The sequence below is a fragment of the Phacochoerus africanus genome, chromosome 8, assembly GCF_016906955.1.
Source record: "Phacochoerus africanus isolate WHEZ1 chromosome 8, ROS_Pafr_v1, whole genome shotgun sequence".
In the NCBI taxonomy this organism is placed as follows: domain Eukaryota; kingdom Metazoa; phylum Chordata; class Mammalia; order Artiodactyla; family Suidae; genus Phacochoerus; species Phacochoerus africanus.
Window position 1 is genome coordinate 149,330,095 of NC_062551.1, and position 24,241 is coordinate 149,354,335.

The following is a 24,241-nucleotide window of genomic DNA, read 5'->3' on the forward strand; positions in this document are numbered from 1 at the left end:
ATGTGTTTGGCTCTTTGAAACTTTAAGGTGTTTAATGCTTTATATATTTTTTGCCTTTTAAAAATTTAGATTGTTTTGAATGGAGTATATATTTTCTACTCTCTTATTTTTTAACCTGGCTTCCCATCCTTTCCTTTTACTGACCAGTTCTCTGTATTGAAAGGACGTAGATTCTGTCCACATGATTGTCAAGAAAAAGGACAATATGATTTACTTCTGAAACTCATAATCTGCTTTGTAGGTGGATTAAAGGAACTTTGCATGGAAGTGTTCTTAAACCTCTGGTTAAACATTTAAAACACTCAAAACTGTCAGAATACACTCTTACTATGTAAAGAAATAATGCAGAAAACTTTTGGCTTATTATATAATGATGAAAAAGTGAAAAATTTTCAAACATTTGTATTTACTTAATTATTTTATTTTGAATAGATATCATAAACTGGGAACAGGATTTAATCCTAATACATTAGATAAACAGAAAGAAAGGCAAAAAGGTTTGCCAAAACAGGTCTTTGAATCCGATGAAGCTCCAGATGGCAACAACTACCAGGATGAACAAGTAATACTTTTATTTTTAAATGACTATAAGAAGTTTTTTAAAATAGTTTATTTTTTATTTATTAATTAATATATTAATGTTTTGCATGGCAGGATGATCTTAAAAGACGTTCAATGTCAATAGACGATACTCCAAGGGGTAGCTGGGCCTGCAGTATTTTTGACTTGAAAAATTCACTTCCTGATGCTTTGCTTCCCAATTTGCTTGATCGAACTCCAAATGAAGAAATAGACCGTCAAAATGACGATCAGAGGAAATCAAACCGTTACAAGGAACTCTTTGCTTTGCATCCGTCACCAGATGAGGTATAGATATTTGAATATAAAGGGGAAAATGATTATTAAGATAGATGTTTTGAGAGTATGCATTGTATATAGTATTTTAATAATGGAGGGAATAAAACTTAACTAGAGCTATGCTTTTTGTAAATGAAATGTAATTGAGCACACGTGGGATCTAATGACTCCTGTTTGAGGATAAATAGGCCATTCTTTTCTGTGTTCAATTGTGAAGACTAAACATAGTAGATTAATAAAATAAGTTCTTACAAAATAAATTGTAGAGAGTTGAAATATAGTAAGCATGTTCATTTTGGTGTTGCTTGTTAATTTGCAGGAAGAACCAATAGAACGACTTAGTGTTCCGGATGTGCCCAAAGAACATTTTGGTCAAAGACTTCTTGTAAAATGTTTATCACTCAAGTGAGTATTTATTTTGTGTACTAATAACTTTTATATTCTAGAATAACATTTTGATTAGTATAACAAAATCCTGATAGATTTTATACTTGTATTTTGTCATTTTGAAAATTACTATTCTATGTGTAATTTTAAGTGCTACCAAGCATTTAATCTTGTCCAAAATGCCGAGCTTTAGAGCATTTTTGACCTCTTTCTGACAACCTGTCTCCACTGTACAGTTAGTCTTAAAATTTGAAAAAAAAAAACATTCACTGAAATCTTTAGTATTTATCAGACACTGTCCTTGGCTTGGGGGATACAAAGACAAAATATCGTTTTCTTTAGGGTTGATTTTAAATTTACTACATGGTAGGCTTTGTTTTTTCTGAAATTTGGAAGTAAGGTAAGGGTTGATTTAGACTGCGAAAGACATACATATGAAAGTGTGTTTCAGGAAGAGGGATAGTATGGACGGTGTAGCACCAATGTAGAAAAATACATGATATTGAGGTAATTTATTTCTGGAAGGAGAATTTCTCTTAAACCATGTGTTTTATATTTATTTCATTTTTTAAAAGGTTTTATTGAAGTATACTGATTTACAGGGTTGTGTTAATTTCTGCTGTACAACTGAGTGATTCAGTTATACATATACACATATCCATTCTTCTTTACATGTATTTTTAAACTACTTTATCCTTTTCCTTCCTAAAGGTTTGAGATTGAAATTGAACCCATATTTGCAAGTTTGGCTTTATATGATGTCAAGGAAAAGAAAAAAGTAAGGTTATATAATTTGAACATAGTCGTTTGTCACAATCATAAGTTCAGAAGGCTATTTTTAAGTTGTTTAATAAGTAAGGATTTTTTGAGAATTATGAAACATGGACATTTATTTGTTTTTGTCTTTTTAGGGCTATACCCATAGCATATGGAGGTTCCCAGGCTAGGGGTCCAATCGGAGGTGTAGCTGCCAGCCTACTCCAGAGCCACAGCAATGCAGAATCCGAGCCGAATCTGTAACCTACACCACAGCTCATGGCAGTGCCGGATCCTTAACCCAATGAGTGAGGCCAGGGATCGAGCCTGTGTCCTCATGGATACTAGTCCAGTTTGTTAACTGCTGAGCCATGATGGGAACTCCTAAACATGGATTTTTAAAAGAGAAAATAGAAATTTAAGACTTACTACGAATTTTTTTTAATATAAAATAGTTTAGTTGACCTAGTTTTTATTTCATTGAAAGAATTCCAAAGGCAAGTAGCAGAAGCAACTTTCTTTTAATTTTAAGAAATAGAAAAAAATTACAAGAAAGACATTTTATGTATTTATTTTTAATTTATTTTTTGTTATAGTTGATTTACAATGTTCTGTCAATTTATGCTGTACAGCAGTGACCTAGTCATGTGTGCGCACACACACACACATTCTTTTTCTCTTATTATCCTCCATCATATTCCTTCATAAGATATTTTTCCCTGTGCTATACAGCAGGATCTCATTGATTATCCACTCCAAATGCAGTAACGTGTATCTACTAATCCCAAACTCCCAGTCCTCTCACTCTCTCTCCTTTGGCAACCACAAGTCTCTTCTCCATGTCCATGAAGAAAAGCATTTTAGTAGGCAGGTGATGGATAAAAGATTAGAATGATGGTGACAGTGAATTTTTGTTGATGTAATTGTCAAATTCTCACTCTGTAAAAGATCATTGATACATATTTAATTGTTCTTGTCTAAAATACTGCTCTTAGTTTTGCCATCATATCTTTATTACACTTAGGAGTTTTTCAGGGGATCATCTCATACAGCATTTCAATATTCTAAGCCTAATGTGTAGTAGAAATTCGAAGTGCTTCTAGTGACTTCTGCTGTCAACATACTATGGATTTCTGTAGTGGAACTCTGCTCCAGCAGCATGTATTTGCTAAATCAGATCTCCTGAGATACTCTTCCTGTGAATTTTTAAAGACTCAATTTGAGGCCATTCATCTTAATAATTTCTTTGTATACTTTACTAGAAGTTACATTTCTAATCAAAAGTTTAGTATATGGTTCTTTAGAATATATTTTTTGTATTATGTTTTTTCCTTTGATTTAGACATGTAAAGATCCATCAATGAAATATGTGGTAACGTGTTTCTCAGTATAATGCTGTAATATCTGTAACATTTCAAGACTGAGTATGTATGATTTTTGTGAGTTTTTATGAAATGCACAGATTTTTAAAATAATATATTAATATGCTTTTTAGATTTCAGAAAACTTTTATTTTGACCTTAATTCTGAGCAGATGAAAGGATTATTACGTCCACATGTACCACCAGCTGCCATTACTACCCTGGCAAGATCAGCTATTTTTTCTATCACATATCCTTCCCAAGATGTTTTTCTTGTAATAAAGGTGAGAATAATTCTATGTATATTTGTCTGTGTTGTGTCTGTATACTTGTCTCACTATCAATATTGCAAACTTTTCATAAGCAAAAGTTTTATCTTCACCTTTTTAAAAATTTATTTATTTATGAAAAAAAATTTTTTTAATGGCCACACCTCTGGTGTATTGGAAGTTCCTGGGCTAGGGGTCGAATTGGAGCTGCAGCTGTGGCGTATGCCACCGTCATACTGAACCAAGCCACATTTGCTATCTATACCATAGCTTGTGGCAACGCTGGACCCTTAACCCACTGAATGAGGCCAGGGATTGAACTCACGGACACTGTGTCAGGTTCTTAACCCACTGAGCTGCAACAGGAACTACACCTATTTTTTTTCATCTTAATATTTCTTAACATAATATTGGACATACACTACAGTGCTACCTAGCTTTTTCTTCAATGGGGAGCTTTGTATTAGGGTTCTCCAGAGGAGCAGATCAATGAGAGGGAGATACACACTGCATACACACATGCACACACACACACACACAAAGAAGGACTGATTCATTTTAAGGAATCAGCTCATGTGATTGTGGGGGCTAGCAAGTTTGAAATGTGTAGGGCAGGAGGGCAGCCTGGAAATTTAGGTAAAAGTTGATGTTGTAGTCTTGAGTCTGAATTTCACAGAGCAGCAGACTGAAAACTCAGGATTTTTGTATTGCAGACTGGAGAATTCCTTCTTTGGTGAAACCTTAGTCTTTGCTCTTTAGGTCTTCAGCTACCTGAATGAGGCCTACCCACATTATAGAGGATACTCTCTTCTACTCAAAGTCTGATTTAAAAGTTAATCACCTCTAAGAAATACCTTCATAGCAATATCTAGACTGGTACTTATAGCCTAGCCATGTTGGCATTTAAAATTAACCCTCATAGGAGCTATGCTATGATCTTATCACTTAGTTCCTAAATTATATAAATACTAAAATCTAAATCATTGAGATAGTGGAGCATTATGATTTGACTGACAGCCAATTAAGAATAAGGATTACAAATTCTAAAATCTGAATATTACTAAACTACTTAGCTTAGGGTAATTTAAGAATAATTTACCTTAACTTGACCTTGACTTGAGAGTACCCTAAATATATTCTTTAGTCATTTTATCTTTATTTATATAAAATTATCATAAAAAGGTAATGAATTTTATAATAAGGTTGTAAAGTGGATTTTCATGAAATGAATTTTATTTACCCACAGGAATAATGTCCTAATTTGTGGACACATTTCTATGAATTCAGGTTAAAATAAATCTTAGTTACAATGAACAGTCCTGCAAGCAAAGATTTAGCAGCAGTGTCTTCAGAAACTCACTTAAGAGTAAAAGTTCTAGATATTAATGCAATGACAAATGCATATACACAGGTATTTTACATGGGAAAATAATAACTTCATAAAATAGAATGTATTTGAGGAAATGAGCTGGAAAGATAGAGATGATGATTGGAATACTGACTACTTGAAAATGAAATACTTTTTTTTTTTTGCTATTTCTTGGGCCACTCCCGCGGCATATGGAGGTTCCCAGGCCAGGGGTCTAATCGTAGCTGTAGCCACCGGCCTACGCCAGAGCCACAGCAACTCGGGATCCGAGCCACGTCTGCAACCTACACCACAGCTCACGGCAACGCCGGATCCTTAACCCACTGAGCAAGGGCAGGGACCGAACCCGCAACCTCATGGATCCTAGTCGGATTCATTAACCACTGCGCCACGATGGGAACTCCTGAAATTCTTCATACTATATGATCCTAATTGTGTAAAATATAGGCACATTTACCTATACACCCATAAATATTTGTATATACATAGAAAAAGACTTTTCTATAATTTCGAAAATATGAGCAGGTCAAAATGTTATACTAATTTTAAAGAAAATGCACTTACGAGGTTTTCTTAAACCGTAGTCCAGCAGGATGTTTTTGGTTTTTGAGAGAAAAATCCCCTTGATCTATGTATTAATTTTTGCTCTGTAAGAAAAAAAAAAAGACAAAATAAGCAGTATTTAGTTCATGTATATGAGTTGTCTGGTGGTCAGCTGATCTAGGCTGTAATCTGTTAGGTGGTTGTGCTTCTTCCAACTGTTTGTAGGTTGGCTGGGGGTCAGTTGATTTAGCTGAATTGTTCTTAAATTTCTCTTTTCTAGCAGGCTAGACTGGCATATTCTCATGGTGACTGTGGGAGTGCCAAACAGCAGACCCTGTTGCACAGGCTCTTTTCAAACCTTTTTTTTTTTTTTTTATAATGGTTTTTATTTACAGTGTTCTGTCAATTTTCTACTGTACAGCAAGGTGACCCAGTCACACATGTATAAATTCTTTTTTCTCACATTATCATGCTCTATCATAATCTTTTCTTTTTTTTTCTTTTTTAAATGTTTTATTTTATTTATTTATTTATTTATTTTTTTGTCTTTTTGCTATTTCTTGGGCCGCTCCTGAGGCATATGGAGGTTCCCAGGCTAGGGGTCAAATCGGAGCTGTATCCTTTGGCCTACACCAGAGCCACAGCAACACGGGATCTGAGCCGCGTCTGCAACCTACACCCCAGCTCACGGCAACGCCGGATCGTTAACCCACGGAGCAAGGGCAGGGACCGAACCTGCAACCTCATGGTTCCTAGTCAGATTCGTTAGCCACTGCGCCACGACGGGAACTCCTATCATAATCTTTTCTAACCTTTAGTCATGTCACAGTTAACATTTTATTGATAAAAACAGGTCGTATGACTGAATACAAAATCATGGAGTTCTGATATATACTTGGCATCTTTATTTAGAGGAATTGCAGTGTCATATAGCAATGAGAGGGGTAAAAGAAGGGTAAAGAATTGGGGGTATTGTAATCTGTCACTGTCTGGTGTACTGGGATCCTGGCTCAGCCAGGTTTATTAATTTCTCGCACATTGTGCATGGTTCTTTAGCATAATTACTTTCTGGTGAATATGTGAAAGGGTAATACTACTATGTTTGGATTATTGTTTATGTAAGTCTGCTGTTTTAGAGAATAAAAAAAGCGCCTTGAAAGGAACCTACAAATTGACAAAAACTTGGATTACAATAGGGTAATGATGATAAAGTTTGCTTGAAATTATTTTAATTAATTTTTAATTGAAGTATGACAGAAAGTACAAAGTCATATATATATATTTTTTTTGATGAATTATCCCACAATGAATACATTTATGTCATTAGATTCCCAGGCTAAGAAACAAACATTACATGAATCCCAGATACTACCCTTGTGCCCCATCCTGTTCACTGCTCCTTTTTTTTTTAATTTTTATTTTATTTTTTATTTTTTTGCTTGCTTTTTAACACTGCATTACTGGGAACACAGTATGTATACTTTTGACTTGCTTTTTTCTGGGTTTTTGTTTTTTTGTTTTTTTTCGTTTTGGTCTTTCTGCCTTTTCTAGGGCTGCTTCTGCGGCATATTGAGGTTCCCAGACGAGGGGTCGACTCGGAGCTGTAGCCGCTGGCCTACACTAGAGCCACAGCAATGCGGGATGCGAGTTCACGCCAACGACAGATCCTTAACCCACTGAGCAAGGCCAAGGCTCGAACCCGGAACCTCATGGTTCCTAGTCGGATTCGTTAACCACTGAGCCACGATGGGAACTCCTTTTTTCTTTTTTTGGTCTCTTTAGGGCCTCACCTTAGGCATGTGGATGTTCCCAGGCTAGGGGCCTAATTGGAGCTATAGCTGCTGGCCTACACCACAGCCACAGCAACACCAGATTTGAGCCATGTCTGCAACCTACACCACAACTCATGGCAGGGCCGGCTCCTTAACCCACTGTGCAGGGCCTGGGAGTGAACCCACATCCTCATGGATACTAGTTGGCTGGTTACCGCAGCGCCACAGCAGGAACTCCCTTGACTTGCTTTTTTCCATTCTACACGGGTGTGTGCTTAATCTGCTGCCGCATGCAGCAATTTGAATATTCATTTACGTTGCTTTGTTGTATTTCATTATATGAGTTTATCATAATTTATTCATTTTAGTGATAGTAGACATTTTGGTTCATTTCATTTTATGGCTCTTATAAGTAATTTTTTGAACATTAGCATTCCTTGAGGATAGACATATATACTCATTTCTGTTTAGCATATTCCTGAGAGTAGAATGACTGAGTGATAGTTATTTGTGTGACCTTTGGTAGACGCTGCCGTAGAGGTTTCCACAGATTATTTGGAAATGACGTGTAAACGATATGTCATGTAAACTATATGACATGTAAACTATAACTATGCCCAGATTTTTATTGATTTGTAAGAATTCTTAATATATTCTGGATGTTATTTTGTTGTTGGTTATTTGTAGTCACACTTTTTTTTGCCACTCTGTGCTTGCTTTCTCATAGGACGTTATCGTGTTATAAACCAAAGTTTATAGTTGATGTGCTCTCTAACTTATCAAACGTTTTCTTAATGGCTGTGGTGTTTTGTTTTCTGTATATGAACTTTTTACCTCCCTCGCGTTCAAAAACATACTCTCTTAAGTGATCCCTTAAAGGACTAATTGTTTCACCTTATATATGTAAATTTGGAGTGAAGTAGAGATGAAGTTTTATTTCCCATGGCATATGAATAACCAAGTGACCCTGCACTATTTATTGAAAAGACTGCTTTTTCTCGGACTGCCTTTGCAAAGCATCCTATGTCATAAATCAAATGTTCATATATATGAGATTTTTTTCCTAGAGGCTTTTTTTGTTCTACTGGTCTGTTTGTCCTAAATTGGCACCAGTACTACACTGTTGTCATTATTGTAGTTTATAACATATAGTATGTTTTTTTCCTCCAGCTTTATTCTTTAAGATTGGCTTGAATGTTCTTGACCCTTTACATTTTTATATAAATTTTTCTTGTCAGTCCCTCTTCACTCCCCCTCTCCCCCCATACTCTTTCAAGAAAGAACTCGAGATTGCCTTAAATATATTGATCAGTTTGGGAAAGTTGACATCTTTAAACTGTTAGGTTCTTCAGTCAGTGAAAACAGTATAGCCCTCCGTGTGTTTGGTCTTTTCCTCCTATAATTTCCTGGTAATTAGATTTTTTTCAGAAAAATTATTGAAGTGTAGTTGATTTATAATGTTTTAGTTTCTGCTGTACACCATAGCGACTCATTTATACATAATACATTTTTTCATATTCTCTTCCATTATGGCTTATCCCAGAATACTGAATATAGTTCCCTTGTGCTGTGCAGTAGGACACAGTTGTTTATCCGCCCTGTAGGTAATAGTTTACTAACCCCAAACTCCTAATTCTTCCCTCCCCCGCTTCCCTTCACCCTGGGCAACCACAAGTCTGTTTTCTATATCTGTGAGTCTGTTTTTGTTTCGTAGATGTGTTGATTAGTGTCATATTTTAGATTCCACGTATAAGTGTAATTTGATATTTCATTTGTCACTGGTATTTGGAAATTCAGTTATCTTTTCTTTGTAAACTTTCATTTATAGTTCATAACGTGCACAGGGTGTACACTTTCTTTAATTACTCTGTACTCAGTTATGTAACCACCATTCAGATCAAGGTATAGAACATTTCCCAACAGCCTTCTTTGTGCCCTCTTCTGCTGCAGTGGCCTGTATCAGCATAGATTAGTTTAGTCCCTTTTTGAATTTCATATAAAAGGATATATATATATAAATCGTATATATTCTTGTGTCTGACAGTCTAAAGAATTATGACTATGATTCATCATTTTTGCATGTAGCAGCAGTTGGTTGTTTTTCATTCTATATAATATCCTGTTATATGACTGACTATCAAAGTCTGTCCATTCTAGTTGTCAGTGGACATTGGGGTTATTTCTCACTTTTGGCTATTATAAGTAATGCTGCTGCAAACCTTTTCAAGTATGATTTTTGGTGCAAATATATATTTGTATTTCTACTGAGTATACAGATAGGTGTCGAATTAGTGGATTAGTGTGTGTACAGCTTCAGCTTTAGAAACAACCAGTGTTCTGACATGGTAGTTCTCACTCTCATCAGCAGTGCTTGAGAATTTCATTTCCTTCATTTCCTCCTTAATATTTGTTAGCAGGTTTTATTTTATTTTACATTTTAATTTCATTAATTTTTAATATATTTCATTTCCGGTATATTTGCAGGGTTATATCAATTTGGTTTTAATTTACAGTTCCCTGATGATGACTGAGAATGTTGAGTGATATGTTGGCCATTTCGATATTCTGTTTTGTGAAGTGCTTTTTCAGACAGTTAGTGCTTTTTTAACTTATTCGTATACATACATAACAAAAATTTTAAGTGTATGTAGGATACATAAGTTTTAAATGAAAAAATACAGCTGTGTAGTCATTCATTTCATTGGATTATTTTCATTTTAATTATTAATCGTGATAGTAATCTACTGATTTGTAGGTGCTCTTTATATATTCTTCACGCACTAAATTGAAGTATCAACTTTAGTGTGGACTAAGTTCCTATGTATGCTTGATTTAGTGCCTGAACTTTCATCCTATTTTACATATATTTTTAAATTTTTATTTAAAAATTTTTAAAAATTTTTTTGTCTTTTTAGGGCCACACTAGCAGTATATGGAGGTCCCCAGGCTGGGGGTCAGATTGGAGGTGTAGCTGCTGGCCCACACCACAGCCACAGCAACATGGGATCCAAGCCAAATCTGCTACCTATACCACAGCTCACGGCAATGCTGGATCCTTAACCCACTGAGCAAGGCCAGGGATTGAACCTGTGTCTTCACAGATGCTAGTCAGATTTCCGCTGAGCCATGAGGAGAACTCCATCTTTTTTGTTTGTTTGTTTGTTTTTTGGTTTTTTTTGCCTTTTCTTGAGCCGCTCCCATGGCATAAGGAGGTTCCCAGGCTAAGGGTCTAATCAGAGCTGTAGCTGCTGGCCTATGCCAGAGCCACAGCAACGTGGGATCCGAGCTGCGTCTGTGACCCACACCACAGCTGAAGGCAACGCCAGATCCTTAACCCACTGAGCAAGGCCAGGGATCGAACCCTCAACCTCACGGTTCCTTGTCAGATTTGTTAACCGCTGCGCCACGACAGGAACTCCCTTTGTTTTGTTTTTTTTTTAATTAAAGATTTTATAGGGGTAAAGTGAGACAATTTGGAGAAAAATGATATGTAGAAACTATTGTATTGGCCATTTAATATTTTATGAGTTGTCTTTTTAAATTTTAATTTTATACTTTGATGTTACATTAAATGGAGATGACTTTATGACTGTGAGTACTTTTATTAATAGTTTTAATTGAGGTGAACTACACAAAACATAAAATTTACAATCTTTATTCTTTTATGTGCACAGTTCAGTATTAAGTATATTTACATTATTGTGCAACCAGTCTGTAGAAATTTTCATCTGCAAACAAAACCTTAACCCTCTGTACACATTAAGCAACAGCTCTTGTTTCCCCTTCTCTTCAGCCCCAGCCAAATACCATTTTGCTTTCTGTTTCTATGAGTTTGTCTATTCTGGGTGCTTCATTTGAATTGAACCATACAGTTATTGTCTTTTTGTAACTGGCTTATTTCACTTAGCCTGTTGTCTTTAAAGTTTATCCAGGTTGAAGCATGTTTCAGAATTTTCTCCCTTTTTAAGGCTGAATAATAGTTCATTGTGTGTGTATACATACACACAAACACCTACACACCATTTCTTGACAGACACTTGAATTGCTTTTACATTTTGGCTATTATGAATAATACTGCTGTGAACGTGGGTGCACAAATATCTGTTTGAGTCACTGCTTTCAATTTTACCCACAAATAGATTGAGTTATATAATTTTGTTTTTAAATTTTTGGAGGAACCTCTGTAGTATTTTCTATAGTAGATGTACAAATAATTACACTCCCAAAAGCACACAAGGGTTCCAGTTTTCCATATCCTTTCCAATTCTTGATATCTATCTGTCTGTTTATCTGATAGCAGCCATTCTGATAGATGTTAAGATTGTGGTTTTGATTTGCATTTCCCTAAGGATTCGTGACATTAGTGTTTTTTATATGCTTTGTAGACATTTGTATGTCTTCTTTGGAGAAATGTCTATTCAAGTCTTTTGTCCATTTGAAAATCATATTATAGTTTTGTTGTTGAGTTGTAGGATTTCTTTGTTCTGGATATTAAATCCTTATCAGATATGTGATTTGCAAATGTTTTCAATATTTTCTCTCATTCTGTGGGTTGCCTTTTCACTCTGTTGATTGTGTTGTCATATACAAAAGTTTAAAATTCTGATATAATCCAATTTTACTATTTTTGCTTTTGTTGCCTGTACCTTTTTTTTTTTTTTTTTTGTCTTTTTGCTATTTTCTTGGGCCACTCCCGTGGCACATGAAGGTTCCCAGGCTAGGCATCGAATTGGAGCTGTAGCCGCCGGCCTACGCCAGAGCCACAGCAACGTGGGATCTGAGCCGCGTCTGCAACCTACACCCCAGCTCACGGCAACGCCGGATCCTTAACCCACTGAGCGAGGCCAGGCATCGAACCCACAACCTCATGGTTCCTAGTCGGATTTGTTAGCCACTGAGCCATGACGGGAACTCCGCCTGTGCTTTTTGTTGTGTTAAGTCCATGAAAACATCTCCAAATCCAATCACATGAAGCTTTTCCTTTATTTTTTCTTTTAAGAGCTTTATAGTTTTACATTTATGTTTAGGTCTTTGATCTGTTTTCAGTTAATTTTTGTGTGTAATGTAACATAGGGGTCCAACTTTATTCTTTTGCATTGGATATTCAACTTTTTTTTAAAATAGCATTTGTTGAAAAAACTGTTCTTTCTCCACTTGTTGAAAATCATTAAACTATTTATAGTTTTCAGATTACATATCTTTCACCTTTTTATTAATTCCTCAGTATTTTATTCTTTTTGATCCTATTGTAAATGGAGTTATTTTCTTAATTTCCTTTAAAAATTGTTTTTTTTTTTTGGCCATGCCTGACATGGCCTGTGGAAGTTCATGTAGAAGTTCCTGGGCCAGGGATCAAACCTGTGCCACAGCAGTGACCCAAGCCACTGCAGTGATAATGCCAGATCTGTAATTAACTTGCTATTAATTTCCTTTTTGAATTGCTCATTGTTAGGGTATAGAAATGCACCTGACTTTTGTGTATTGATTTTGTATTGTACGACTTTGCTGAATTTATGTATTCTAACAATTTTTCTGTAGAATATTACAGTTTTCTATATAAAAGATAATGTTGTTTGTGAACAGAGATTATGTTACTTCTTCCTTTTCAGTTTGGATGTTTTTGTTTCTTTTCCTTGTCTGTTTGTTCTGGCTCAGACTTCCAGTACTATGTTGAATAGAATTGGCAACAGTGAGCATCTTTATCTCGTTCCTAATTCTAGAGGAAAAGCTTTCAGTCTTTCTTCACCAAATATGCTGTTAGCTATGGGCTTTTCTTCTATGGTCTTTATTATATTGAGGTAGCTTTCTTCTTTCCCAAGTTACTGAATTTTTCTACCATGAAAACGTATTGAATTGTTTAGTTTTTCTTTTTTTTAAAATTACTTAATGAATTTTATTACATTTATAGGTGTTTAGTTTTTCTACATCAGGTAAGATGACCATGTGATGTTTTTCTGTTACCCTGTTAATATGGTGTATTATGTTCATGATTTTTGTATGTCGAACCATCCTTGTATTCCAGGCTGGTTGCTTTTATTTTTAAGCTTAATTAATCTTTATTATTTTGCCTTTGACAGCTAGAAAAAGTGCTGCAGCAAGGAGACATTGGAGAATGTGCAGAACCGTATATGATTTTCAAAGAAGCAGATGCCACCAAGGTAGAATGTCATGCCTCTTATTTTCCCCACTTTCATACTCATTAGCAGTCACTACCCCAAACTCAACCCTCAAAATTATAATTTTGGAGATTACTATACAGAGCATATTAAAGAATTCTACTACCAATTCATTTTTTTTTCTAATGCCTACCCATTTTCTTTCTTTTTTTCCTTTGTCACCTAGCTTGAGTCATGCACTGTACTTCTTTAAAATCTCACTTAACCCCCAAACTCATTGATTCTTAAAGTTTTTTTTCCTGGTGAGAATCAAATAAATTCAGTTTTATTCCCATATAATGAAAAAATATCCTATATTTGCAAAAGAGTGATTTTGGTGGAACTTTTTCTAGCAAAACAGAAGTATTCTGGGTCTCTCTCTAGCTGCAGGGAATTCAGGGATATGGTAAAAATAGAAAATACACTCTCCATTTTGCCATGAGATGACTAATTTCTAAAATTTAGATAAACTTAGAAAGCAGAAATAATTGGTGAACAATTGGCATCAAATCCCAGATACTCCTGAGTCAGCTATAACAATAACAGATTTTGTATCTTTGAACTGATGACCTATTACGGCAGACAGCCAGGAGAGGTGTGATTGAGAAGTATTGGACAAGTCACCACAATCTAGAAAATGTTTTGCTTTCTGTTTTTTGGAGATTCAGAATAAGAATTGAACCTTTTCTGCTAATACTGCTGTGTTTGTGCATATGATATTCTCTGATTCCTTGATATCTGGCTGCAATTAGGATTAAAGTATTCTGGCTTTCCCTAGGTCTTCATTTTACAAATTAAATTATATACTATCTGAAGCTCATAGGCATATAACTTTGGATTATTTCATTTTTCCCTTATATACAGATATATGTAAGTTTGATAAGAGTACTTATTCTCCTTAAGTACTCTGAAAAGCAGGAATCTACTTTGGAGATATAATAGATACAGCAATAAATTGTACTAAGATTTATCTTTCCCTTCATCTTCCCAGCCTTGAGTCCTAAGGTAGGACACTGCCGTTAGAACATACCTGAATAATATCCTATTGGAGAGAGTATGTGAAAATTATTAGTGTAAGTTTTCATGCTTGGATCACTGGTTGGCTATTTCAGGCCATCTTAGTGTTTGTTTCAGGGATAGTCTAAAATGAGAGACAGCCCAAGGATATCTTCCAGATAAGCATGCACTCTTTGGATCATTACTCTTTTTCCATGTGTAGTCCTTTTGTCATGCTTTTTTTTTGTTTCTTTTTCTTTTTCTTTTTCTTTTTTTTTTTTTTTTGGCTGTACCTGAAGCATGCAGAAGTTCCTGGGCCAGGGCTCAAACTCACAGCAGTGACCTGAGTCACAGCAGTGACAGTGCCATATCCTTAACCCGCTAAGCCACCAGCGAAATCCTTTGTTTGCTTCTTTTATTAAAACTCTAGGCTTATTTATTATTGGTCTATTTGTGCCTCCCACTCCTACCTCATGGTTGTCATAAGTTAGTGATTGTTTCACAATGGCCCAGCTGTTTCCATCTTTTTTAGAATAATACAATTTTTGTTGTTGTTGTTGTTGTTTTTGTTGTTGTTGCTATTTCTTGGGCCGCTCCCGCGGCATATGGAGGTCCCAGGCTAGGGGTTGAATCGGAGCTGTAGCCACCGGCCTACGCCAGAGCCACAGCAATGTGGGATCCGAGCCACATCTGCAACCTACACCACAGCTCACGGCAACGCCGGATCGTTAACCCACTGAGCAAGGGCAGGGACCGAACCCGCAACCTCATGGTTCCTAGTCGGATTCGTTAACCACTGTGCCACGACGGGAACTCCTAATACAATTTTTTAATTTTAATTTTTTGTTGAAGTATTATTGATTTACAATGTTGTGTTAATTTCTGCTGTATAGCAGAGTGATTCAGTTATACATGTCTATATATGCTTTTTAAATAATATTCTTTTCCATTATGGTTTATGATAGGGCATTGAATATGGTTCTCTGTGCTGTACAGTAGGATCTTATTGATTATCCCCTCCATGTAAGTTTTTCATCTCCTTAGTCAGGTTTATTCCTAAGTGTTTTATTTTTGGGGGTGCAATTTTAAAAAGTATTGTTTTTTTACATTCTCAATTTCATTGTTAGTGTATATGAATGCAGCCAGTTTCTGTATGTTAATCTTTTATCTGCTATCTTGCTGAATTCATTTATCAGTTTTAGTAATTTTTGTGTGGAGTCTTCAGGGTTTCTTTCAGATGTAGTATCATGTCATCTGCATGTAATGACAGTTTTGTCATTTCCAATTTGGATACCTTCTATTTTTTTTTTTCTTGTGTGATTGCTGTGGCTAGGACTCCTAATACTGTGTTGAATAGAAGAAATGAGTGGGTATCTTTTCATTGTTTCAGATTTTAGCTGGAAGGCTCTCAACTTTTCACTGTTGAGTATTATATTGGCTGTAAATTTATCATAAATAGCTTTTCTTATGTGGAGATATATTCCCTCTATACCTACTTTGGTAAGAGTATTTATCATGAATGGTTGTTGAATTTTGTCAGATTTTTTTTTTTTTGCATCTATTGAGATGATTTTGTGGTTTTTATCTTTTGTTTATGTGGTGTGACGCATTGATTGATTTGTATATGTTGAACCATTCCTTGTGAACTTGGGATCAATCCCACTTGGTCATGGTGTATGATGTTTTTTATGTGTTGTTGGATTTTGTTTGCTTATATTTTGTTCAGAATTTTTACATCTATATTCATCAGGGATATTGGCCTGTAATTTTGTTCTTTAGTGATGTCTTTGGTTTTGGTATCAGGGTAGTGGTGGCTTTATAGGCTGTTATTGGGAGTGTTCCTTTCTCCTCAGTTTTTTTTAAGAGTTTGAGAAGAATCCGTATAAATTCTTCCATGTGTATTTGGTAGAATTTGCCTGTGAAGCCATCTCGCCCTGGACTTCTGTTTGTAGGGAGTTTTAAAATTGTAGATTCTGTTTTACATACAGTGATTTATCTATTTAAGTTACCTGTTTCTTCTTGATTCAGTTTTGGGGGGCTGTATATTTCTAGAAATTTGTCCATTTCTTCTAGGTTTTTCAATTTGTTGATATAATTGTTCATAGTATTCTCTTACATTTATTTTATATCTGTAGTGTTGGTTGTTATGCCTCCTTTTTCATTTCTTATTTTGTTTATTTGGGTTTTCTCTCTTTTCTTCTTGGTAAACATGGCCAGAGGTTTGTCCATCCTGTTTACCCTTTCAAAGAATCAGCTTTTGGTTTTATTGATTTTTTTTTTCTATTTTTTTCTCTATTTTATTTAGTTCCTCTTTGATGTTTACTATTTCCTCCCTTTTGCTGATGTTAGGTTTTGCTTGTTCTTTTTCTAAGTCTTTTTTTTTAAAAAAAAAAATTTTTTTTGTCTTTTTTGGCATTTCTTGGGCCGCTCCCACGGCATATGGAGGTTCCCAGGTTAGGGGTCTAATCAGAGCTGTAGCCACCAGCCTATGCCAGAGCCACAGCAACGCAGTATCCGAGCCGTGTCTGCAACCTACACCACAGCTCACGGCAACGCTGGATCATTAACCCACTGAGCAAGGGCAGGGATCGAACCCGCAACCTCATGGTTCCTAATCGGATTCGTTAACCACTGCGCCACGACGGGAACTCCTTTCTAATTCTTTTAAGTGATAGGCAAGGCTGTTTATTTGAGATTTTTCTAGTTTTTTTTTTTTTTTTTTTGTCTTTTTAGGGCCACACCCGTGGCATATGGAGGTTCCCAAGCCAGGGATCAAATCGGAGCTGTAACTGCTGGCTTACACCACAGCCACAGCAGTGCCAGATCTGAGCTGAATCTGTGACCTACACCACAGCTCATGGCAATGTCAGATCCTTAACCCACTGACCAAGGCCAGGGATAGAACCTGCATTCTCATGGATACTTGTCAGATTCATTTCTGCTGAGCCATGATGGCAACTCTGAGATTTTTCTAGGTTTTTTTTTTTTTTTTTTTCTTCCTGTCTTTTTTGTCTTTTCAGGGCCACACCTGCAGCATATGGAGGTTCCCATGCTAGGGGTCTAATTGGAGCTACACCTGCCAGTCTATGCCAGAGCCACAGTAACTCCAGATTCCAGCTGAGCCTGTGACCTACACCACAGCTCATGGCAACGCCGGGTCCCCAACTCACTGAGCGAGGTCGGGGATCGAACATGGAACCTCATGGTTCCTAGTTGGATTCGTTTCTGCTGTGCCACGACAGGAACTCCTTTTCTAGTTTTTTGAAGAAGACATGTGTTGCTATGAACTTCTCTCTGAGAATTCCTTTTGCTGCATCCCATAGATTTTGTATGGTTGTGTTTTCATTGTCATTTGTCTCTAGGTATTTTTTAATTTCCTCTTTGATTTCATCATTGACCCATTGGTTTTTTAGTAGCATATTTTTTAGTAGTGTCCATATAACTGTTTTTTTCTGCTTTCTTTTTCTGTGGTTGATTTCTAGTTTCATGCTGTTGTGGTCAGAAAAGATGCTTAAGATACTTTCTATATTCTTGAATTTGTTGAGGCTTGTTTTTTTTGCCCTAATATGTGGTCAGTCCCAGAGAAAGTTCCATGCACACCTGAAAAGAATGTGTATTCTGTTTTTTTGGGGGGGGATGTAATATCCTGAAAATATTAAGTCTAAATGTTCTTTTGTATCATTTATAATCTCTGTTTATTGATTTTCTGTCTAGAAGATCTGTCTGTTGATGTGAGTGGGTGTCAAAGCCTCCTCCTATTACTGTATTCTTGACACTTTCTCCTTTTATGTCTGTTATTATTTATTTTATGTATTTGGATGTTCCTATATTAAGTGCATGTATGTAAAATCTTCTTTTTGTATTGATCTTTTATCATTATATAGTGTCCTCCTTTATCTTTCCTTTTGGCCTATGTTTGGAAGTCTGTTTGTCTGATATGAGTATTGAGATCCCAGCTTTCTTGTCATTTCGGTTTGCATGAAATATCTTTTTCATCCCATTACTTTCAGTCTCCATGTGTTCTTTGCCCTAAAGTGGGCCTTTTGTAGGTAAAATATTGTCGGCTTTTGTATTTTTATCCATTTTCCTACTCTGTGTCTTTTGTTTGGAGCATTTAGTCCATTGACAGGTAAAGTAATTAGTGATACATTTTTTTTTTTCCATTTTAAACCCTGTTTTCCTGTTGATTTTATATTTCTTCCTTGTCCCTTTTCCTTTTTGTTTTTCCTTTTGTGGTCTGATGATTATCCTAGTCTTTTCTTTTTTGGCTTTTGTGAATCTCTTGGTTTTTTTTTTGTTGTTTTTTTTTTTTGTCTTTTCTAGGGCCGCACCCATGGCATATGGAGGTTCCCAGGCTAGGGGTCTAATCAGAGCTGTAGCCGCCGGCCTACACCAGAGCCACAGCAACTCGGGATCTGAGCTGCGTCTGTGACCTACACCACAGCTCACGGCAATGCTGGATCCTTAACTCACTGAGGATCTCAGTGAGGCCAGGGATCGAACCCACAACCTCATGGTTCCTAGTTGGATTCATTAGCCAGTGCGCCACAAAGGGAACTCCTCTTGTATGTTTTCGTTACCTTGTTTTTCCTGATGTGTTAACCCGTTCTGATATCTGCTTGACTTAGACTGGTAGTTTATAGGGTCAAATACATTCTAGGGGAAAAAAAAAAAAATCTGCGTTTTCTTACTCTCCTCCCCCACAGTTTATGATTTTGATGTTCTCTTTTACATCTTCATCCTTTTGATCTTCATGTTCATCCTTTTGATCTTCATGTTCATCCTTTTGATCTTCATTGGGATTACCATCACTTTCACCAAAATTTTTTTCTTTTTTTATGTTTACTTCTAATAAAAATCTGTGTACTGGTGTAAATGATTTACCTTCCAATTGTGCTTTTCTCTTTCCTATAGATTGTTACTTCTCTTCTATTTAGAGAAGACTTCAATATATCCTTTGTATGGGTTTAGTATTGCTGCATTTTTTAGTTTTTGCTTGTCTGAGAAATTCTTTATCTCTCCTATTCTAAATGATAATCTTACTGTGTAGAGTATTGTGGACTGTAGATTTTTCCCTTTCAGAATTTTGAATGTATCTTGCCACTTTCTTATAACATTTCTGTAGAGAAATCAGCTGATGGGGTTTCCCTTGTAATTCAGTCTTTGTTTTTCTATTGCTGCCTTTAGAATCCTTTCCTTATCTTTTAACTTTTCCCATTTTTATTATAATATGTCTTCGTGTAGGTCTGTTTGGGTTTATCTTTTTTGCGACCCTCTGCTTCTTGTAACTGGATATCTCTTTGCTTCTTTAGGTTTGGAATGTTTTCAGCCATAATTTCTTTCTTTCTTTCTTTCTGTCTGTCTGTCTGTCTATCTTTTTGCCTTTTCTAGGGCCGCTCCCATGGCATATGGAGGTCCCCAGGCTAGGGGCCTAATTGGAGCTGTAGCCGCTGGCCTATGCCAGAGCCACAACAATGTGGGATCCAAGCCATGTCTGTGACCTACACCACAGCTCGTGTCAACGCTGGATCCTTAACCCACTGAGCACGGCCAGGGATTAAACCCATAGCCACATGGTTCCAAGTCGGATTTGTTAACCACTGAGTCATGATGGGAACTCCCATAATTTCTTCAAATATATTTTCAATCCCCTTTTCTCTTTCTTTTCTGGAACCCTGTTATGCGTAGATTGGCATGCTTTATGTTATCCCCAAGGTCTCTTTTATTGCTTTCATTTATTGATATTTGGCTTTTTTTCTTGGTGATTTCCATTATTCTTTCTTTCAGGTCACTTACTCTTTCCTTTGTATTATTAATTCATTTCCTTTAGCTTGGCTTTTGTCTCAGGAAATGAGTTTTCTAACTTTTCTTGGTTCCTCTTTATAGTTTATAATTATTTCTTACAGTACTCTGCATTTTTGTCAATAGCCTTTCTTTGTTCAGTATTTTCACTATCTCCTTTTTGAAATCAATATCTGTTAGACTGGTAAGTTCTGTTTCATTGATGGTTCCTCTGCTTCTTCATTTTACTTGTAATTATTCTTTAAGTTTAGGAGAAGCAATTGTCTGCTGTGGTCTTGAAGGGCTATTTATATGTAGGAGAGTCTTTGTAGCTTGTGTGGGTTTTTTATTTTTGGTATGTGGGTTGTTTTAGTATGGATACCTGTTGCCTCTTAGCTCAGAGTGTGCTGGCCGTTATCCCATTGTCAGTGGGTATGCAGATGGCAGTGGCAGGTGTCCTGTCCTGGGGTTCTCTGTGGTGGTGGTGGCCCATATGTGCCCCTGGGGTACTGGATGGGAGCAGAGGCAGTCACGACCATTCCTGGGGTCCAGTGGGGGTGGGGAAGGTGGCTCTAGAAGTCATGAGGCAGCTTACAACCACTGTAGGCGGTGTCCTGCCGCCTGAGAGCACTTGCAGGAAACAAGGCTGTAATTTTGGGTCCTACTTCTCTCCTTGCACACCTCCAAACAGTGTGCCTGGCTTCTGAGGCGACCTGGGTTTCCTGTGTACTCCCCTCAGATTCAGTTGCCCAGATTCTTTTCCCTTCAGGCTGTTTCTACACAGCTATCCATAGTCCTCTCCCTGGGACTGATCTCCAAGGCCTGAGCTTCAGCCCCCAGCCCGTGCCTGTACCAGCGGACTTGTGTCTCAGCTTGGGAGCATAGGGCAATGGCAATGATCCATCTGTGCAGATCTGTTTCTCTTCTGGCTGTTATGAACTGGTTTCTGTGCTCTACTCTGAGGCTCTGAAATCCCTTCTGTCCAGGCTGATCTCCCTGCTGGCGAGGGGATTTCCTAGGGTTGAGGAGCCTTTCTTCTTTCACAGCTCTCTCCCAGGGGCATTGGTCCCGACTCAATTCCTTTTTCACTTTCTTTTTTTGTTTGTCCTATCTGGTTATCTGGAGGTTTTCTTGCTCTTTCAGAAGTCTGAGGTCTTTTGCCAGCATTTAGTAGATGGTTTTCTGTGAGAATTGTTCCATATTAGATGTATTTGGGGGTGGGGGCAGCACTCATGACATGCAAAAGTTCCCAGGCCAGTGATCGAACCCACAACAATGACAATGCCAGATTCTTAACCTTCTGCATCACCAGGTATCTGCATGTAGATGTATTTTTGACGTATCTGTGGGAGCAGATGAGCTTCACGTCTTACTACTCTGCCCTCTTGGAAGTCTCTTTAGAATAATAAAATTTAACAAGTCATAACCTAGAATATTTTGTAGTTGGCAGTTGATGACTAGAATGTGATTTTGTTTCCTTTCCTATGATAGTACATGAACATGTTTGACACTTGCTATCTTTTCTCCCAATGTCAGATCATAACAAACAGATATTTTAAAGACTTTTACACATGTTTATAGAACTAATTGAAGTTGTTTGGTGTTTAAGATAATACACTGTTTATTGATTTCTGAAAGGTACAAATTGTTTTTCCATCTTTGCTGAGAATTGAGAATTCTTAACCTTCAAAAATATATAACCTTCAATCTTTATATATTATGAAATAGTCTTTAATTCATTTCCTTTGAGCATAATCATATAATGTATAAAGCTTTGTTTTGTAGAATAAGGAAAAATTGGAGAAGCTGAAAAGTCAAGCTGATCAGTTTTGCCAAAGACTTGGGAAGTATCGCATGCCATTTGCTTGGACTGCAATCCATTTAATGAATATTGTTAGCAGTGCTGGGAGTTTGGAAAGAGATTCTACAGAGGTAGAAATAAGCACTGGAGGTAAGCATATTTTATATAAGATATTTCTGAATGTATAGTTTTTTTTATTACATAGACTTGTTTTGTTTGTAAAGTCTGCAGTGTAATGGGGCACCAAGTGGGCTTTTTTTTTTTTTTTTTTGAACAGGTTGTGATATAATTCACATTTTGTACAATTTACCCATTTAAGGTGTATAATTCTGTTTTTTTGGCATATTCACAAGGTTCTGCAACTGTTACCGCAATCTAATTTTGGAACACTTTTCTCCTTATTAATAGTAACTCTGCATTCTCCCCAAATCCCTAAATCCAGAGTTAACTAACCTCTAGCCTATTTGGTCTGTATTGATTTGCCTATGCTGAACATTTCATATTAATAGAATTACACAATGTGTAGTCTTTTGTAAGTAGCTTCTTTCACTTAGCATAATGTTTTAAAGTTTTATCCATGTTTAGCACGTATTAATATTTTATTTCTTTTTATTGCTGAATAATAGTACCTTATATGAATATACCATGTGTTATTTATCTGTTTATCAATTTGGGTTGACAGACATTTGGGTGGTTTCAACTTGGTTATTGTGGATAATGCTGCAATGAACATTCAAGTACAAGCTTTTGTGTATATATGTAATATATGCTTTCATTTCTCTTGAACATATAGCTAGAAATTAAACTGCTGGTAATATTGATAATTCTATGTCTTTTACAGGAGTTAATTTTTGTACGTGATAAGAGGGAGGGGTCCAACTTCATTTTTTTTATATGTAGGTAGCTAGTGGTCCCAACACTTTTTGTTGAAAAGACACCTTGGCACTCTTTTTTTGAAAATTAATTGAATATAGCTTTATGGTTTTATTTCTGGACTTTCAGTTCTGTTCCACTGATATGTATGTCTAAGCTTATGCTAGTTCCATACTGTCTTTATTATTTTTGCTTTGCAGTAAGTTATGCATTTGGGAATAGAGGGTCTTCAAATTTTTTTTGTCTTTGTAGGGCCGCACCTGCAGCATATAGAAGTTCCCAGGCTAGGGGTGGAGTCAGAGCTATAGCCACAGGCCTATGCCACAGCCATAGCAGCACCAGATCTGAGCCACGTCTGTGGCCTATGCAACACAGCTCATGGCAATGCTGGATCCTTAACCCACTGAGCAAGACCAGGGATTGAATCCTCATCCTCATGTATACTAGTTGGGTTCATTATCTATGAGCCACAATGGGAACTCCCAATTTTTTTTTTTTTTTGAAGATCATTTTGACTCTTTTGGGTCTTGCATTTTTATAAGAAGTTTAGGATCAGCTGTTAATTTCTGCACAAAGGCAGCTGGAATTTTTATAGGAATTACATTGATTTTGTAGATCAATCTGGGGACTGTTGCCCTCCTAACAATATTAAGTCTTCCAACCTGTGGAATGTTTTTCCGTTTATTTAGAATGTAAAATATTTTTTAAGCAGTTTTTTTAGTTTTAAGTTTACAAGTCTTTCCATTCTCTTGTTAAATGTATGTCCAAGTGTTTGATCGATTTTTGATGCTGTTTTAAGTGAAATCGTTTTATTTCATTTTCATAATATTTCTTTCTTCCTTCCTTCCTTCTTTCTTTCGTTCTTTGTATTTTTAGGTCCACATATGCAACATATGGAAGTTCCCAGGCTAGGGATCGGATTGGAACTGTATCTGCCGGCGTACACCACAGATATAGCAACACCAGAACCAAGCCATGTCTGCGACCTACACCACAGCTCACGGCAATGCTATATCCTTAATTTACTGAGCAAGGCTAGGGATCGACCCTGCGTCCTCATGGATACTAGTTGGATTCATTACTGCTGAGCCACAATGGTTTTTCTGGTGATAGAAGTACAATTGGCTTTTGAATATTGATCTTGTACTTTGAAACCTTTTTGAACATGTTTATTCCAGATCTTTTTTCTATTCTAGTTAGGATTTTCTATATACAGGATCATGTCATTTGCAAATAAAAATGTTTAGTTTTTCCTTTCCAATCTGAATGTCTTTATTTCTTTTTATTTTCTAATTATTTTGACTAGAACCTCCTATACAA

General features: G+C 36.4%; 1 protein-coding gene across 4 annotated transcripts in view; it reads left to right on the forward strand.

Annotated features, from left to right (window-relative positions):
* Positions 1 to 24,241, forward strand: part of DOCK7 (dedicator of cytokinesis 7) — a 225,551-nt gene that overhangs the window by 41,872 nt on the left and 159,438 nt on the right. For all 4 annotated transcript variants that reach the window (XM_047788826.1, XM_047788828.1, XM_047788827.1 and 1 more), the window contains exons 5-11: positions 433 to 562; positions 655 to 867; positions 1,178 to 1,263; positions 1,957 to 2,023; positions 3,497 to 3,646; positions 13,393 to 13,473; positions 22,033 to 22,198. In XM_047788826.1, the coding sequence (XP_047644782.1) occupies positions 433 to 562; positions 655 to 867; positions 1,178 to 1,263; positions 1,957 to 2,023; positions 3,497 to 3,646; positions 13,393 to 13,473; positions 22,033 to 22,198 (893 nt within the window). The remainder of the gene's footprint in view (positions 1 to 432; positions 563 to 654; positions 868 to 1,177; positions 1,264 to 1,956; positions 2,024 to 3,496; positions 3,647 to 13,392; positions 13,474 to 22,032; positions 22,199 to 24,241) is intronic.